The 18,487-nt window shown below is 36.9% G+C and overlaps 1 protein-coding gene across 4 annotated transcripts in view; it reads right to left on the minus strand.

Annotated features, from left to right (window-relative positions):
* LOC133643531 (thymocyte selection-associated high mobility group box protein TOX-like) overlaps positions 1–18,487 on the minus strand; it is a 397,001-nt gene that overhangs the window by 5,077 nt on the left and 373,437 nt on the right. For all 4 annotated transcript variants that reach the window (XM_062038162.1, XM_062038161.1, XM_062038163.1 and 1 more), the window contains one exon: positions 9,591–9,671. In XM_062038162.1, the coding sequence (XP_061894146.1) occupies positions 9,591–9,671 (81 nt within the window). The remainder of the gene's footprint in view (positions 1–9,590; positions 9,672–18,487) is intronic.

Consider the following 18,487-nt stretch of genomic DNA (forward strand, 5'->3'; position numbering starts at 1 on the left):
TTATATACAAAGTTGTTTTGAGCACTTTTTAAATAAACAGACCTTAAACCACAGGTGTCAAACTCAAGGCCAGGGGGCCAAATCTGGCCCGCCACATTATTTTATGTGGCCCTGCGAAAGCCTGGAAATAATAAGCGTTAATACAATGCTTAATCTTTTCTTACTAAATATATTTGGTTATTTCCCTTTTGACATTAAAAATCATGTACTGGATGCAATTGCACATCTTTTAACCCTTGTGTAATGTTCATATTGTTGTTACTCAGCCAGCGTTTCAAACACTTTTATGTTAAAATACTGAACAGATGTTTACCTTATCCCAATAAACATCTGTTCAGTATTTTAACATAAAAGTGTTTGATTGTGAGGCATTAAAAGCCACAAAATGCAACGGGTCCATCAGACCCACAAACGCTGGCTGAGTAACAACAATATGAACGTTGCACGGAAAATTTCTCTGCCAGTTTCTGCATCCCACAGGGATTCTTCTTTTGTGTTTCTGCATCTGCGGTTCCCACACAAGGTTGTTTGTCAACACTGTCTGCTCTCATTTTCTCGCACATTTGACCCTCTGATGTTCTGTGTACCTACACTCTGTCCTCCTCCTGTCTAGGGCTGCTGTGTGTGTGTGTGTGTGTGTGTGTGGGTGTCTGTGTGTGTGTGTGGTACACAGAACATCAATTTCCACACTTCTATTAGCCCCGGGTCTAGTGGACCCGGACATCTTATATGTAATAGAAATGTGTAGAGGGGGTGTATGGTGTGTGTTCATTAAATATGTATTCTGATATATGTTCTTCACAGAAAATGAGCCAAAGTCAGTGAGTCTCAGTTTGAAAAATGAATGAATTGTATCATTTTTCTTTTAATAAAAAATGAAAACAGGTCCCACAGACCCGAACACCGCACAAGGGTTAAAATGCAATATTATCAAAATCTAAATATTATATTATCTTGTATTCCAAAAATATTTTTTGTTAAAATAAAGATAAATACTGTACTTAAAGATCTGCTTGACTTATGATTTCAACACAAATTATAAATCAAATTGTAGACTGTAAAATTGACAATAGATTTTATGGTTAAATTCCGCCGACTGAGTTTTTTTTTTACCCTAAAATCAACTTGGGTGCTGTTTTTTTCCATATACAGTAAGACACTAAAACATTAAAAAATAAGCAAAAAAAACATTAAAACAACAAGATTTTAAGGTTAAAAACAAACAAACTGGCAGCTCTGTTGCTTGAATTTTACTGCTAAAACAGTTTTAATAATAATAATAATAATAATAGATTTTATTTGTAAAAAGCACTTTATATTGAGTAAACAATCTCAAAGTGCTACAGTTTATTAAAAAAAATAAATAAATTAAATAAATAAAAAAAGATAATAAAGAAATAAATAAAAATAAAAACTAGAACAGCCAAATAGCTATAGCTATTATGCACATATCTAGAAAAAAAGGCTTTTTTAAAAAGAAGGGCTTTTAAGCCTTTTTTAAAAGCATCCACAGTCTGTGGTGCCCTCAGGTGGTCAGGGAGAGCGTTCCACAGACTGGGAGCGGCGGAGCAGAAAGCCCGGGTCTCCCATTGTTCGTAGCTTTGTCCTCGCAGGTTTTTCCATTACATTCCTAAATATTTTTTATATGCTGTAAAAAACCCACTGCTTTTACTGTAAAATTCTGGTGACTGAGCTGCCAGTTTTTAAAGAAAAATGTATTTTTAATTTTTTGCAGCTTATGTAAAAAAATATATTGTTAATGTATTATACATACATATGTATATACTGTATATTCATATATTACTCATTGTTAAAAGCGAGTTTGACACCCCTGCCTTAAACGTTACGCGAAAAGATCCAAAAACGGCGCCCCCCCCCCAGAGGTGTCTGGGTCAAGTTTGACTTATTTACCTTACTTAAATGTTGTTGGGTTTTTTTTATGAACAGGCGACCGTAATATTATTATTATTATTATTAAAGTACCACTCACAGTCACACACACACTAGGTGTGGTGAAATTTGTCCTCTGCATTTGACCCATCCCCATGAGGTGAGGGGAGCAGTGAGCAGCAGCGGTGGCCGCGCTCGGGAATAATTTTGGTGATTTAACCCCCAATTCCAAACCTTGATGCTGAGTGCCAAGCAGGGAGTTAACGGGTCCCATTTTTATAGTCTTTGGTATGACTTGGCCGGGGTTTTATTAGCATGTTAGCATGATAGTGCAACCCTGAAAACAGTCGGTTGAACGAGTCTGCTCCAAAATGAAGCGTTTACGTCCTGTTAGGACTTCTCTTCTTCAAAGCGATGACGCAACATAACCTTGTTGGCGGCTCGATCCTATTCACGTTTATCGATAAATGTGTGATCGCAAATAACGAGAGTCCCCACAACAATTGAAGCGGTGAATAAGAGCGGGCTCGTCTAGACTTTGCGTTTTTTTCACGCCTCGGCCAAAAAAAAACGTTCACACTTGCACGGAAGCGTGAGCGTCCGTGAAGTGTGTGTGATATTGTAACAGCAAACTTTCAGTAGTTTGAAATATGCCAGCTGAGGCCCAGTGCCAGCATGAAGCAGCGACACGCGACCGACAGCACGGTCTATTGTTCTAAAACAATGGCTGCGTGTATCTCTGCCAGCGATATTGCTGTTTTTTTTTAACTTTTTTTAAATTATTTTTTTGCATGTAAACATGAAGATTAAAGGACACAATACAGTGGCCACATTCTGTACATTATAATACTGCACAGAAAAGAAATCTGAGTAATGCATTTATTTTGAAATATTTTACCATACCATACCAACTTTATTTATAAAGCCCTTTAAAAACAAGCACAGTTGAAAAACAAAGGGCTGTACACCACAAAGAAATAAAGGCAAAGGACAGACTAAAAAAAATTTTTTTAAAACAGAAGTAAAATACACATTAAAAAAGCAAATACAAAATTACCCTAAGAACAATTTTGTTAGATAAAAAGCAGTTAAAAGTTAAAAACAGTTAAAAAAGTTAAAAGTTAAAAACAGTTTAGAGTCTCATGCTGGGTTAAAAGCCAGTGAATAAAAATGGGTTTTAAGAAGGGTCTTAAAAATAGCCAAAGAAGGGGCCTGTCTCACATGGAGTGGAAGATCATTCCAGAGTTTGGGGCCCGCAACAGAGAAGGCTCTGTTACCCTCGTAATGCAGCTAAATGAGGTCTTGAAATTAACATTTTCAAAAGTTTTATTTTACGATATTAAAGATATATATTTGGAATATTTTGCCCAAGTAATGTATAAAAAAAATTTGGGCCACCACAAATGAATTTGGTAAATTTGTTAAAAAATCTGACTAATGCATTTATTGTGAAATATTTTACCCTTGTAATGCAGCTAAATCAGGTCTTGAAATTAACATTTTCAAAAGTTTTTTTTTAACGATGATAATGATATGTATTTGGAATATTTTGCCCAAGTAATTTACAAAAAAGAAATTTGGACCGCCACAAATGAATTTGGTAAATTTGTTAAAAAATCTGACTAATGCATTTATTGTGAAATATTTTACCCTCTTCATGCAGCTAAATCTGGTTTTGAAATGAACTTTTTCAAAAGTTTTATTTTACGATAATAATTATGTATATTTGGAATATTTGGCCCAAGTAGTTTAAAAATATTTTTTGGACCGCCACAAATACATTTGTTAAAAGAAATCTGACTAATGCATTTATTTTGAAATATTTTACCCTCGTAATGCAGCTAAATCAGGTCTTGAAATTAACATTTTCAAAAGTTTTATTTTACGATAATAATGATATATATTTGGAATATTTTGCCCAATCAATTTATTTAAAAAATTTGGACCACCACAAATGAATTTGGTAAATTTGTTAAAAAATCTGACTAATGCATTTATTTTGAAATATTTTACCCTCATAATGCAGCTAAATCAGGTCTTGAAATTAAAATGTTCAAAAGTTTTATTTTACGATAATGATATATATTTGGAATATTTTGCCCAAGTCATTTAAAAAAAAATTTTGGACCGCCACAAATAAGTTAGTTAAAAAAAAATCTGACTAATGCATTTATTTTGAAATATTTTACCCTCGTAATGCAGCTAAATCAGGTCTTGAAATTAACATTTTCAAAAGTTTTTTTTAACGATGATAATGATATGTATTTGGAATATTTAGCCCAAGTAATTTATAAAAAAAAAAATTTGGACCGCCACAAATGAATTTGGTAAATTTGTTAAAAAATCTGACTAATGCATTTATTATGAAATATTTTACCCTCTTCATGCAGCTAAATCTGGTTTTGAAATGAACCTTTTCAAAAGTTTTATTTTACGATAATAATGATATATATTTGGAATATTTTGCCCAAGTGATTTATAAAAAAAAATTTGGACCGCCACAAATGAATTTGGTAAATTTGTTAAAAATCTGACTAATGCATTTATTTTGAAATATTTTACCCTCATAATGCAGCTAAATCAGGTCTTGAAATTAAAATGTTCAAAAGTTTTATTTTACGATAATAATTATGTATATTTGGGATATTTGGCCCAAGTAGTTTAAAAATATTTTTTGGACCGCCACAAATACATTTGTTAAAAAAAATCTGACTAATGCATTTATTTTGAAATATTTTACCCTCGTAATGCAGATAAATCAGGTCTTGAAATTAACATTTTCAAAAGTTTTATTTTACGATAATGATATATATTTGGAATATTTTTCCCAATTAATTTATTTTAAAAATTTGGACCGCCACAAATTAATTTGGTAAATGTGTTAAAAAATCTGACTAATGCATTTATTGTGAAATATTTTACCCTCTTCATGCAGCTAAATCTGGTTTTGAAATGAACCTTTTCAAAAGTTTTATTTTACGATAATAATGATATATATTTGGAATATTTTGCCCAAGTGATTTATAAAAAAAATTTGGACCGCCACAAATGAATTTGGTAAATTTGTTAAAAATCTGACTAATGCATTTATTTTGAAATATTTTACCCTCATAATGCAGCTAAATCAGGTCTTGAAATTAAAATGTTCAAAAGTTTTATTTTACGATAATAATTATGTATATTTGGAATATTTGGCCCAAGTAATTTAAAAATATTTTTTGGACCGCCACAAATACATTTGTTAAAAAAAAATCTGACTAATGCATTTATTTTGAAATATTTTACCCTCTTAATGCAGCTAAATCAGGTCTTGAAATTAACATTTTCAAAAGTTTTATTTTACGATAATAATGATATATATTTGGAATATTTTGCCCAATCAATTTATTTAAAAAATTTGGTCCGCCACAAATGAATTTGGTAAATGTGTTAAAAAATCTGACTAATGCATTTATTTTGAAATATTTTACCCTCATAATGCAGCTAAATCAGGTCTTGAAATTAAAATGTTCAAAAGTTTTATTTTACGATAATAATTATATATATTTGGAATATTTTGCCCAAGTCATTTAAAAATTGTTTTTGGACCGCCACAAATAAGTTAGTTAAAAAAAAATCTGACTAATGCATTTATTTTGAAATATTTTACCCTCGTAATGCAGCTAAATCAGGTCTTGAAATTAACATTTTCTAAAGTTTTATTTTACGATAATAATGATATATATTTGAAATATTTTGGCCAAGTAATTTATAAAAAAAATTTGGACCGCCACAAATGAATTTGGTAAATTTGTTAAAAAATCTGACTAATGCATTTATTTTGAAATATTTTACCCTCATAATGCAGCTAAATCAGGTCTTGAAATTAAAATGTTCAAAAGTTTTATTTTACGACAATAATTATGTATATTTGGAATATTTGGCCCAAGTAATTTAAAAATATTTTTTGGACCGCCACAAATACATTTGTTAAAAAAAATCTGACTAATGCATTTATTTTGAAATATTTTACCCTCGTAATGCAGATAAATCAGGTCTTGAAATTAACATTTTCAAAAGTTTTATTTTACGATAATGATATATATTTGGAATATTTTTACCAATTAATTTATTTAAAAAATTTGGACTGCCACAAATTAATTTGGTAAATTTGTTAAAAAATCTGACTAATGCATTTATTGTGAAATATTTTACCCTTGTAATGCAGCTAAATCAGGTCTTGAAATTAACATTTTCAAAAGTTTTATTTTACGATAATATATATTTAAAATATTTTGCCCAAGTAATTTATAAATAAATTTGGACCGCCACAAATATATTTGGTGTTACCTCAATTATAACCGAATTATAACTCGCCTGGTCTGCCAGAGAATAAGAAGACGAAGCAGGAGGATGTTGCTGATTTAGCGACTTTGTCCCTATAGTTAGTAGGGATAGGAATCTTACACCAACTCAAAAATTCAATTTCCGATTATAGGGGTGATGATTTGATTTAAAATGTATTCTCGATTCAACCCAATTCTTGCAGTATATAATTTGGTACAAAAATCATAATAAAACATTTTCAAAATAAATGTGGCATGACTGCTTTTCACAGGTTGGACTTGTGTTTATTCTCGTCCTATTTAGTGCCTGTCCAGCGCTCTTATTTTCCATTCCACTTCCTATTTGTCTCCACTCTGCAGAAGCATTTTTAGCATTCAATCAGACATTGTGAGTTTTTGTATTAGTGTTCCTAAAAATAGATATACCGGCCCCCAAACACATTTTTTTCTCTAAATTTGGCCCCCCGAGTCAAAATGATTGCCCAGGCCTGATCTACATCAACAATATGATTTGCCTGAGTGGTTGGACAGGAAAGATTAAAAAAATAAATAATATATATATTTTTTTTATCGATTAAGGCAAACAGCAGGTGTCAAACTCAAGGCCCGGGGGCCAGATGTGGCCCGCAAACACCTGGAAATTATATGTGTCAATAACGTACTTAATATTTTCTCACTAAATGCAATGGATTTTTTTCATTTTGACAGAAAAAATATATGTACTGCTTGAAATTGCATACCTTTTACACTTTAATAGTATCCATTATTGCAACAGAATATTATCAGTATTTCCAAATTTTTTTTTGTCTAAATAGAAATAAATACTTAAATATCTGCTTGACTTATGATTTTACAGCAAACTACCCATCAAATTAATAAAAGTGACAATACAATTTACGGTGTTCTTTCGAGCATATTACTGTAAATTGAAAACTACCATTTTTTTGCGTTAAAACTCTGTTGACTGAGCTGCCATATTTTTACTGTAAAATTTTGTTTTTAACAGTGTATTACTGTAAATGGAAAAACGATACATTTAGAAAAACTGGCACCTAAATTGCCCGAATAAAAAAACAACTTGTACTGTTTTATTAACAATATAATGTTGTAAAAACCAATGTACAATTAATACAAAAATTCTGGCAACTAAGCTGCCAGCTTTTTCCGTAAACCCCCACCTTCCCCCCCAAAAAAACAGTGGTAGTTTTTCCATTTACCGTAAAATGTTGTAAAAAAATTTAAAAACACTTTTACAGTCAAATTTTGTAAATGTAAAGTTTATGATTTGCCTGAGTGGCTGGACAGGATAGATTGAAATAATAAATAATTTAGATTTATTTTATGTTTTTATCGATTAAGGCAAATAAGCATGATTCATCTTAAAATCGATTTTTTTCTTGGCACCCCTAATATTTACAGTATGTGCAGCAGCGATAAAGAGATATTGCTATGATTTAATACAGTGTTTGTCAACCTTTTTTGAGCCAAGGCACTTTTTTTGCGTTGAAAAAATCCCGAGGCACACCACCAGCAGAAATCATTAAAAAACAAAACTCGGTTGACAGTAAAAAGTCGTTGTCGCAATTATTGGATATGAATTCAAACCATAACCACCCATGCATCACTATAACTCTTGTCTCAAAGTAGGTGTACTGTCACCACCTGTCACATCACCCCCTGACTTATTTTGAGTTTTTTGCTGTTTTCCTGTGTGTAGTGTTTTAGTTCTTGTCTTGCGCGCCTATTTTGTTGTTGATTGTCATGTACGGATGTACTTTGTGGACGCCGTCTGCTCCACACACTGTGTAAGTCTTTGCTGTCGTCCAGCATTCTGTTTTTGTTGACTTTGCAGCCCGTTCAGTTTTAGTTTCGTTCTGCATAGCCTTCACTAAGCTTCAATGCCTTTTCTTAGGGGCACTCGCCTTTTGTTTATTTTTCGGTTTAAGCATTAGATACATTTTTACCTGCACGTATATTGTATATTGCATATTGTGATGGCGACAAACAGTGTTCCCGACATCTACAAAGCAATTAGCTACCTGCTGCCACCTATTGATATGTCGAGCTCTAGACAGCACAGACACTCAACGACGGCACATTGTTTGCGGATTATAATTACCGTATTTTTCGGAGTATAAGTCGCACCGGAGTATAAGTCGCACCTGCCGAAAATGCACTGGAGCCCGGCCAAACTATGAAAAAAACTGCGACTTATAGTCCGAAAAATACGGTACTGGTTTGCATAAAATATTTTTAACCCAATTAGGTGAAATTACATAATGTCCCACGGCACACCAAACAATATCTCACGGTACACTAGTGTGCCGCGGCACAGTGGTTGAAAAACACTGATCTACTAAACACGTTGCTTTGCAGGTGGACATGAACTATTAGTTTGAAAAACACTCGAATGCACACAGTAGATATGAAACACATGTCGGGCTTCTTGGTAACAGACTGATGCTCGGGCTTTTTAGCCATGACTCACATCCATCCCACAAAATAATCAATGCAACGGGGACTAAGGGATGGATGGATGGCGTTTAGAGGAGGAGAGAGGAGATAGCAGGGGCGAGTGGAAAATAAAATACTGAAGAAATATGAAATTATAGAGGATATTTTACTGAAAATGGGAATGGGGGGGAAGGTCATTCAATTAATGTCATCCTGCAGGTTTTTTTTTAATTTTTTTACCGTGCATACTTTGTGCTTTTCCCCCCCGCAATTACACTTATTTTTTTATTTTTTTTATTTTTTGCACTAAGCTCCTCAGAGTTGTTGACATGACCCGGAACAAAAAATGCAACAGGTGCACGGCGAGGATGTGAATGTCTTTTAATGACACTCCAATTACCTCCACATCTATTTACCGTGAAAAGACTCATTTGAATCGTGACTCTCTGATTGGCTGACGCTTAAAGAGTTTTTTTTATTTAAAATTTTTTTTTTTAGGGGTTTCTTTTCTGCCTGTCACCGATGTATAGTATCAATCAGCGCCGGGACGCGAATGGCAGCAAAGACAAGCCGCTTTGAGTTTGAAGAGGCAGATGAATTAACTATTCATGCTTTAATCAAGGTGCTTGTTTTTCAGCTGGGGAGGAAGCGTGGCGCCGCACGGGCGGGCGGGGCTTAGTATGGAAATGCAATTTGGAGCTGTATTAAAAGGGAAACAATGGCGAAATGAAGGCAGTTTGAGGAGGAAATGTAACAAAGTTTGGCTTTAAAAACACACAAACGTGCAAAAAAAAGTAAGCTGGGCTCTTTTTCCCTGATAGCATGAGGAATTGTCATGGTCTGATTTATCATCCTTTATGTCGCCGCTGACCCATGTATTTTAAAAGCATGACCTACACACACACACACATGCATGGTTACCTTGGAAACCAGACTGGCTCTGTAGGCAGCCAATGCTTTCAGGTACTCCTTCTTTGCAGCCTCCGTTTTCCTCTTGTAGTTCTGCACCAACAAACACAACAACAACAACAACAACAAAAAGAAGCGGTGATTATGATAATGTTCCATCAGCGCATGTGGTTGATGTCGTGATCCACCGGACTGGCACACACCTCTTAAACAAAGTGCTATAAAAAAGGTTGCTGGTTTATTTGTTAGTCGGCAGGCTACTTCCTGGTAATGAAGGCAACGAATGGATGGACACTTTCATTTTCCTTCAGTGATTTGATTCAGTGATTCATAACTGCAGAGAGTTCATGTGTTCTTCTTTTGTCCCAGTTAAGTTCTTTTCTGACTAACTAATGGACTGACAGACTTAATTAACTCACAGGTGTCAAACTCAAGGCCCGGGGGCCAGATCTGGCCCGCAAACACCTGGAAATTATATCTGTCAATAACGTACTTAATATTTTCTCGTTAAATGTAATGGATTTTTTTTTCATTTTGACAGGAAAAAATACATGCACTGCTTGAAATTGCATACCTTTTACACTTTAATGGTATCCATTATTGCAACAGAATATTATTTCCAAACATTTTTTGTCTGAATAAAAATAATTACTTAAATATCTGCTTGACTTATGATTTTACAGCAAACTACCCATCAAATTCATAAAAATGCCAATACAGTGTATTAGGGCTGCGAGTCTTTGGGTGTCCCACGATTCGATTCAATATCGATTCTTGGGGTCACGATTCCATTCAAAATCGATTTTTTTCGATTCAAAAACGATGTTTTCCCGATTCAAAAGGATTCTCTATTCATTCAATACATAGATTTCAGCAGGATCTACCCCAGTCTGCTGACATGCAAGCAGAGTAGTAGATTTTTGTAAAAAGCTTTTATAATTGTAAAGGACAATTGTTTTATCAACTGATTGCAATAATGTAAATTTGTTTTAACTATTAAATGGACCAAAAATATGACTTATTTTATCTTTGTGGAAATATTGGACACAGTGTGTTGTCAAGCTTATGAGATGTGATGCAAGTGTAAGCCACTGTGACACTATTGTTCTTTTTAAAAAATTTTTATAAATGTCTGATGATAATGTCAATGAGGGATTTTTAATCACTGCAATGTTGAAATTGTAACTAATATTGATACTGTTGTTGATAGTATACATTTTTGTTTCACTACTTTTGGTTTGTTCTGTGTCGTGTTTGTGTCTCCTCTAGGGTTGGGTATCGAGTATCGAGTATCGATTGGAACCGGGACTAACTTTCCGATTCTCCCGGAATCGTTCAAAAGTTTAAATTTCGATTCCTAGTTTCGATACCCAGTCCGCCGACCGGAAAAAAATATGTCAGCCGAACCGGAAGAAGAAGCCGCTGAACACCAACGAAGAAGCGCCCACCGCCGGAAGTGTTAGCATAGCCGAGCGAGTCAGTCAAGCTCAAGCATGGATAGCGGGCGTAGGCGGTCGAAAGTGTGGCTTTACTTTACAAAAAAAAAATGAAATAACCGCGAAATAACAGAGCTCCATGTCCATCAAGAAACGAGAGAGAGAGCTGCAGATGTACCAGGACGTTCCACCGATACTTATGTCTGACGACCCTGCTGCATGGTGGTGGTCCGGTGGAACCAACAAAAGACTTATCCTTTGCTGTCAGATCTCGCTTTCTCCTATTTATGCATTCAAGCTTCTTCCACACCCAGCGAACGTGTATTTTCCACAGCAGGAGACACTCTCTGTCCAGAACGCTCACGCATCCTGCCTGAGAAGGCGGATATGGTCATTTTCCTAAACAAGAACTGTCTCTGATTTTATACTGTACCTGCTGCTAATCTGGACTGGGTTTTGCAAGTTGTTTCTTATTGTTTATTTGCTTTTCTGCACCAGGTTAGCCCATCAGTGGGAGCACGGTAACATGTTTAAGTACCTGCAGCATCATACACTTGTGTGTGTAAATGTGTTTTCATGAGGTTTCCTGCAGCATCATACACTTATGTGTTAAGGTGTTTTCATGAGGTTTCCTGCAGCATCATACACTTGTGTGTGTAAATGTGTTTTCATGAGGTTTCCTGCAGCATCATACACTTATGTGTAAATGTGTTTTCATGAGGTTTCCTGCAGCATCATACACTTATGTGTAAAGGTGTTTTCATGAGGTTTCCTGCAGCATCATACACTTGTGTGTGTAAATGTGTTTTCATGACATTTCCTGCAGCATCATACACTTATGTGTAAATGTGTTTTCATGAGGTTTTCAAAAATAAAGCTCTCTTGAGGGAAGTGTACACCTGGGAAAAGTTCACATTGTCATTATAGGGTATTGTGTGTAGAATTTTGAGGACAAAGAAGGTGTAATTGCATTTTCGTTGTCATTTTTGGCACCGGAGCCACTTTAGTGCTGCGGGTCTTTGAAGGCTTGTAAAATCAAAACGGTAGCACTAATCACAACTCTTTCGTCAACTTTTAATCAGAAGGGTTCAATCTCTCTCCTGTAGCAGTTTGAAGCCGAAACGACAAACGCGCTCAGAGGAGATAACGTTTGATGTTTGGTGACCGGTTGTAACAAAAATGTTGTTTTGAAGGAGCAATAGCAAACTTCCTGTTGATTTTTGCTGAAGGATGTTAATCTATGAAATGTAGGTCTAGGCAAGACCTACATAGAGGTATTTGTTTCATGTCTCTAAGACGTTCATACCGGAAGTTACAAGCAGTTTTGTCTGAGTTTTCCTCTAAAAAGCAGTTTTTTCTCTGTTTTTTTCAAAAATTATGTAGAGCACAATTCTGAGTTTTGGGGTTCGGTTTTTTTTTAGATCGCTATTTCCACCAGTCCCGATGTGTGTGAGAAGTTTGGTGAGTTTTGAAGTATTTTAAGGGGGTCAAATTAGAGGTCAAAGACGTAAAAAGGAGTGTTTTTAGTACTTTTTTGTCTAAAATGGGAAATTGCCAACTTCCTGTTGGTTTTCGCCCGAGAATGTGTCATTATGAGTTGTAGGTCTAAAGCAGACCTACATACAGGTTTTTGTTTCATGTCTCTACGACCTTCCTAGTAGGAGTTACAGGCAGTTTGTTTTGTTTTTTTCCTAGGGAGCTTAATTATGTATTTTGGGGTTAGGTTTTTTTACTAAAGTGTGCTGGCACACTTTTTGGATGTGTGTAAAAAATTTGGTGAGTTTTGAAGCATGTTAAGGGGGGCAAAGTAGTGCGCAAAGCTGCGGAAGAAGAAAGAAAGAAAGAATAAATATGGCAGTGCCATGTTGGCATTTTTTTCCCCATAACTTGAGTTGATTTATTTTGGAAAAACCTTGTTACATTGTTTAATGCATCCAGCGGGGCATCGCAACAAAATTAGGCATAATAATGTGTTAATTCCACGACTGTATGTATCGGTATCGGTATTTAAGAGTTGGACAATATCGGAATATCGGCAAAAAAGCCATTATCGGACATCTCTACTTTCAAGTGTCACTGATCTGGTTTACTCACATTGTCCACAAGATGGCAGCAAATATGCAGCATTCAGAGTCTTTAAAGAGTCATTTAAAAGCACTCTAAAATTCGAGCCCTGCTGACGTCATATAAACGTTTCGTTACTACCTACTCAGTGGCCGAGTGGTTAGAGTGTCCGCCCTGAGATCGGCAGGTTGTGAGTTCAAACCCCGGCCGAGTCATACCAAAGACTATAAAAATGGGACCCTTTCTTTACCTCCCTGCTCGGCACTCGGCATCAAGGGTTGGAATTGGGGGTTAAATCACCAAAAATGATTCCCGGCCGCGGCCACCGCTGCTGCTCACTGCTCCCCTCGCCTCCCGGGGGGTGATCAAGGGGGATGGGTCAAACGCAGAGAATAATTTCGCCACACCAAGTGTGTGTGTGACAATCATTGGCACTTTAACTTTAATGGGGCAAATTCCAAACAAGTAAGAATGACGAAAGGAAAGATTTTTTTTTTTAAATACCACCGTTTGATTTAAAATGTGTGACCTATAAAGGTAACAAAAGTTGGTTTTGCACAATATTTTCCATATCTTTGCATACAATAGTCTTCAGCTTTCCTTTTTTTTTTTAAGAAAAGTGTATTTTTAACGGAATAACATTTCTGTATCTGCCAATCAGGTTTAAAGAGTGCACACCTGCAGCCCAGAAGCAAACAACCCTCCTGGTGTATCAATTATAGTCACTTACACTAAACCACTTCAAGCAGCTTTCATGTCAAATTTAATTTCAACACACACTAATGATTTTGCACAGCGACACAGACTTTTGGAAATAAATTAACCACGTCTAATTATAGCAGAGTTACTTGGCTTCATTAGCGATCGAAGCTGCGGGTCAGCGCGTGAATTAAAAGTAACAAAGCTGTGAGACGCGAGCGGTGTGCGCCTCCGTCGTCACGCTGTCACCGAGGTGAATCAGCCCCTAATTGTAGATTAATGAAATGTACTTGTTTGATAAGCGCTGAATTACAGGAGACAATAAGTGTGCACCCTGCAGACACTCAGCTCAGTCATTAGGACTACAGAAACTAGGTCCAATACGGAGAAGCGACACATCCTTAACCTTCCAGTGATCCGACACTTCACTAATTCTTTTCACCGCTGCAAAAATTAAAAAAAAAAACTCACCCTAACAAAAACAGGCGTCACCTTGAGGAAAATAAACAGCCCAAACAATGCATTGATCTCGCACTGTAAGGCCTCCGGGAATTAAAAAGGGAAAAAAAAAAATATGGCACCCCCAAAAATATTCTAATGAACATGCTTAAAAGGAAAGAAAAAAAAAAAAAAAAAAAATCAAGGACAACACAATCGTAAACAGAAAAAGGCCACAACAAAGAAGCTTTTTTTTTTCTAATAGAAGCATAGCAGCTAATTAAAAAACGTGTGTTTACGTGTTGCCATTGAATGCACACTCTTTCATTTAATTTTATTTTTGCAAATAACGGAGTCAAATGTAATGTAAATGTGCATCCATTTTGTAAATAACATGTTATTTTTTACTTAAAGGCCTACTGAAAGCCACTACTAGCGACCACGCAGTCTGATAGTTTATATATCAATGAGGAAATCTTAACATTGCAACACATGCCACTACTTTAACTTATAAAGTGCAATTTTAAATTTCCCGCGAAACTTCCGGTTGAAAACGTCTATGTATGATGATGTATGCGCGTGACGTCAATGGTTGAACCGGAAGTATTCGGACACATTGTATCTCAATGCAAAAAGCTCTGTTTTCATCGCAAAATTCCACAGTATTCTGGACATCTGTGTTGGTGAATCTTTTGCAATTTGTTTAATGAACAATGAAGACTGCAAAGAAGAAAGCTGTAGGTGGGATCGGTGTATTAGCGGCTGTCTGCAGCAACACAACCAGGAGGACTTTGAGTTGGATAGCAGACGCGCTATCCGACGCTAGCCGCTGACCGCATCGATGATCGGGTGAAGTACTTCGTCGATCGCTGGAACGCAGGTGAGCACGGGTGTTGATGAGCAGATGAGGGCTGGCTGGCGTAGGTGGATAGCTAATGTTTTTAGCATAGCTCTGTGAGGTCCCGTTGCTAAGTTAGCTTCAATGGCGTCGTCAGCAACAGCATTGTTAAGCTTCGCCAGGCTAGAAAGCATTAACCGTGTAGTTACATGTCCATGGTTTAATAGTATTGTTGATTTTCTGTCTATCCTTCCAGTCAGGGGTTTATTTATTTTATTTCTATCTGCATTTAAGCACGATGCTATCACGTTAGCTCCGTAGTTAAAGTGCTTCACCGATGTATTGTGGAGATAAAAGTCACTGTGAATGTCCATTTCGCGTTCTCGACTCTCATTTTCAAGAGGATATAGTACCCGAGGTGGTTTAAAATACAAATCCGTGATCCACAATAGAAAAAGGAGAAAGTGTGGAATCCAATGAACCCTTGTACCTAAGTTACGGTCAGAGCGAAAAAAGATACGTCCTGCACTGCACTCTAGTCCTTCACTCTGACGTTCCTCATCCACAAATCTTTCATCCTGGCTCAAATTAATGGGGTAATCGTCGCTTTCTCGGTCCGAATCGCTCTCACTGCTGGTGTAAACAATGTGCAGATGTGAGGAGCTCCACAACCTGTGACGTCACGCTACTTCCGGTACAGGCTTTTTTTTATCAGCGACCAAAAGTTGCGAACTTTATCGTCAATGTTCTCTACTAAATCCTTCCAGCTAATATCGCGAAATGATCAAGTATGACATATAGAATTGATCTGATATCCCCGTTTAAATTAAAAAAAATTCATTTCAGTAGGCCTTTAATGCGCCTTATAATCCGTTGTGCCTTATATATGAAAAAAGACCTGAATAGACCCGGTCATCGGCAGTGCACCTTGTAATCTGCTGCACCCTATGGTCCTACGCAACAAACAATCCAACACGTTGGTAACTCCGTTCATGCAATTCTTTTTAATCAGTCCATCCATCCATCTTATTCGAGGTCGGGTCGCGGGGGCAGCAGCCTAAGCAGAGAAGCTCAGACTTCCCTCTCCCCAGCCACTTTGTCCAGCACTTCATCCAGCGCCTCCCCGGGGGATCCCGCGGCGTTCCCGTTTTGAATCAGTACGACATCAAAATAAGCCACAATGGCTGCAAGTGCCAGTACTTTGATAAAGAAGGTGAGAAACAATACCTCGAAGCGAACTACAGAAAACTATTCGAGAGCCAGAACGGACAATTAGAGCAGACAAACCATTGCAATGTGTAGCCAGAACAATCCTTATCTACAATTCAACTCCCTCTGCATTGGCTTTGGCAAGACCGATCTGTCAACACCCCAGCGAGACCAGTGCAGTGAAAGATGCCCTGGAAAATCCTTCTTCAAAGACACCTGGGTTGTTGACTCTGTCGGGACGCCGAGCGGAGCGACGTCCGGGCTTATGGACAAAACACGCACCCATGGAATACTACACTGATACGCACACTTAGCCCCGCCCACGCCCCCTTCCTTCGCCGCTACGATGCCTTACAGAGCGGACCTTGTTGTTGTTTTCTGATTTTAAATTGATTAATTAACCGACTAATTGCATTTATTCTCTTTTCTTTGGATCATTGGGTAAATTGCTCCGGTTTTCGTACAATTTGCTTTAAATTAGACCTTTACCACTACCACAATTAAAAGAAAGTTATAAATAAGAGATCTGTGTCTATAAAATCCGCTACACCTCCCTGATACCGAAGTACATGTCAAACTACTTCCTTAACGTAAATGACCGCCATAACCACAACACCAGGGGGTGCTCCACTAACCACGTTAAACCCAGATTCCGAACTAACAAAGGTCTTAACTCATTCTCTTTCTATGCCACAACAATGTGGAATGCGCTCCCAAAAGGTATAAAAGAAAGGGCATCTCTATCCTCCTTCAAAACCGCAATAAAAGTTCACCTCCAGGCAGTTACAACCCTAAACTAACACCCTCCCCGGATTGCTAATAATCAAATGTAAACAATCAAATGCAGATACTTTTTCTTTTTCTTATGCCTTCTGATCTCTCTCTCTCTCTCTCTCTCTCTCTCTCTCTCTCTCTCTCTCTCTCTCTCTCTCTCTCTCTCTCTCTCTCTCTCTCTCTCTCTCTCTCTCTCTATGTCCACTACTTGATGTCCATATCCCCACCCCCCCGCCCCCCCTCCCTCCACACCCATGATTGTAAATAATGTAAATAATTCAATGTGATTATCTTGTGTGATGACTGTATTATGATGATAGTATATATGATAGTATATATCTGTATCATGAATCAATTTAAGTGGACCCCGACTTAAACAAGTTGAAAAACTTATTCGGGTGTTACCATTTAGTGGTCAATTGTACGGAATATGTACTTCACTGTGTAACCTACTAATAAAAGTCTCAATCAATCAATCAATCAAAGATTAAAAAGACTTTCGATTTTTACTGTAAATGTTTTTTTTTTTTTTATCCTTTCATTAGAGAAAACAGTAATTGCGCGAGAAATTGCACAATGTTGTTTTTTCGTTCTCGGATATAAATGATTATTTATCTCACGATAAATGACTGGAAAGACTGTAATTGGACCAGAGATGGTCAAGACAGGCCGGCTCGCTCCGACCCTCCGCGACATCGTTAGCGCGGGCTGATGATGAAACGTTTGAGTAAACAGACAAATGTGTGAATAAATAAAGGGACAAAATAATTAGCAGCGGCAAGGTTATTTATCTCTCGGCAGGTACGACTGTGAAGGACGGAGGCTTCTTTAGAGATGCTGAAGGGGTTAAGCAGCACACACACACACACACACACACACACACACACACACACACACACACACACACACACACGCGCACAAACAATAACATTTCAGCAGCAGATGTCCTTGAGGCCAAGGCAAGGATGGGGGGTGGGATTGCTAATCTTGTATTCCCAGCATGATCAAATCACCCGGCAACACATATAAATAAAAGGACAGGAAATGAGGAATTCACATTCAAGGGTGTCAGCGGCGAAATGAAGATTCATGGTTGAGGAGGGTGGGCCGAGGCGGGCAAAAATTAACTGCCAGCGAGCGAACGCCGCGGACGGCCTCCAAAGTCCGGCACGTCAACGCAAAAAAAACAGCACACCCGACTTGAGGCTTTCTGTCAACTATTATTTAGTTCCTCCATTTTAAATATGGAAATGTATGTTTGTATAATGTGCACTTATTAGCAGTGTTTGGACATTTTTTAAGTAATCAAGTTACTTGTTACTTTATCAAAAAAGTAATGAAATTATTAATGGAATTAGTCTTTAATAAATGTAATTAACTACAATGGAAAGTAATTAATGCGTTACCATGCTTGCCAACCTTGAGACCTTCGAATTCGGGAGATGGGGGGA

The sequence above is a fragment of the Entelurus aequoreus genome, linkage group LG26 (genome assembly GCF_033978785.1).
Source record: "Entelurus aequoreus isolate RoL-2023_Sb linkage group LG26, RoL_Eaeq_v1.1, whole genome shotgun sequence".
In the NCBI taxonomy this organism is placed as follows: Eukaryota; Metazoa; Chordata; class Actinopteri; order Syngnathiformes; family Syngnathidae; genus Entelurus; species Entelurus aequoreus.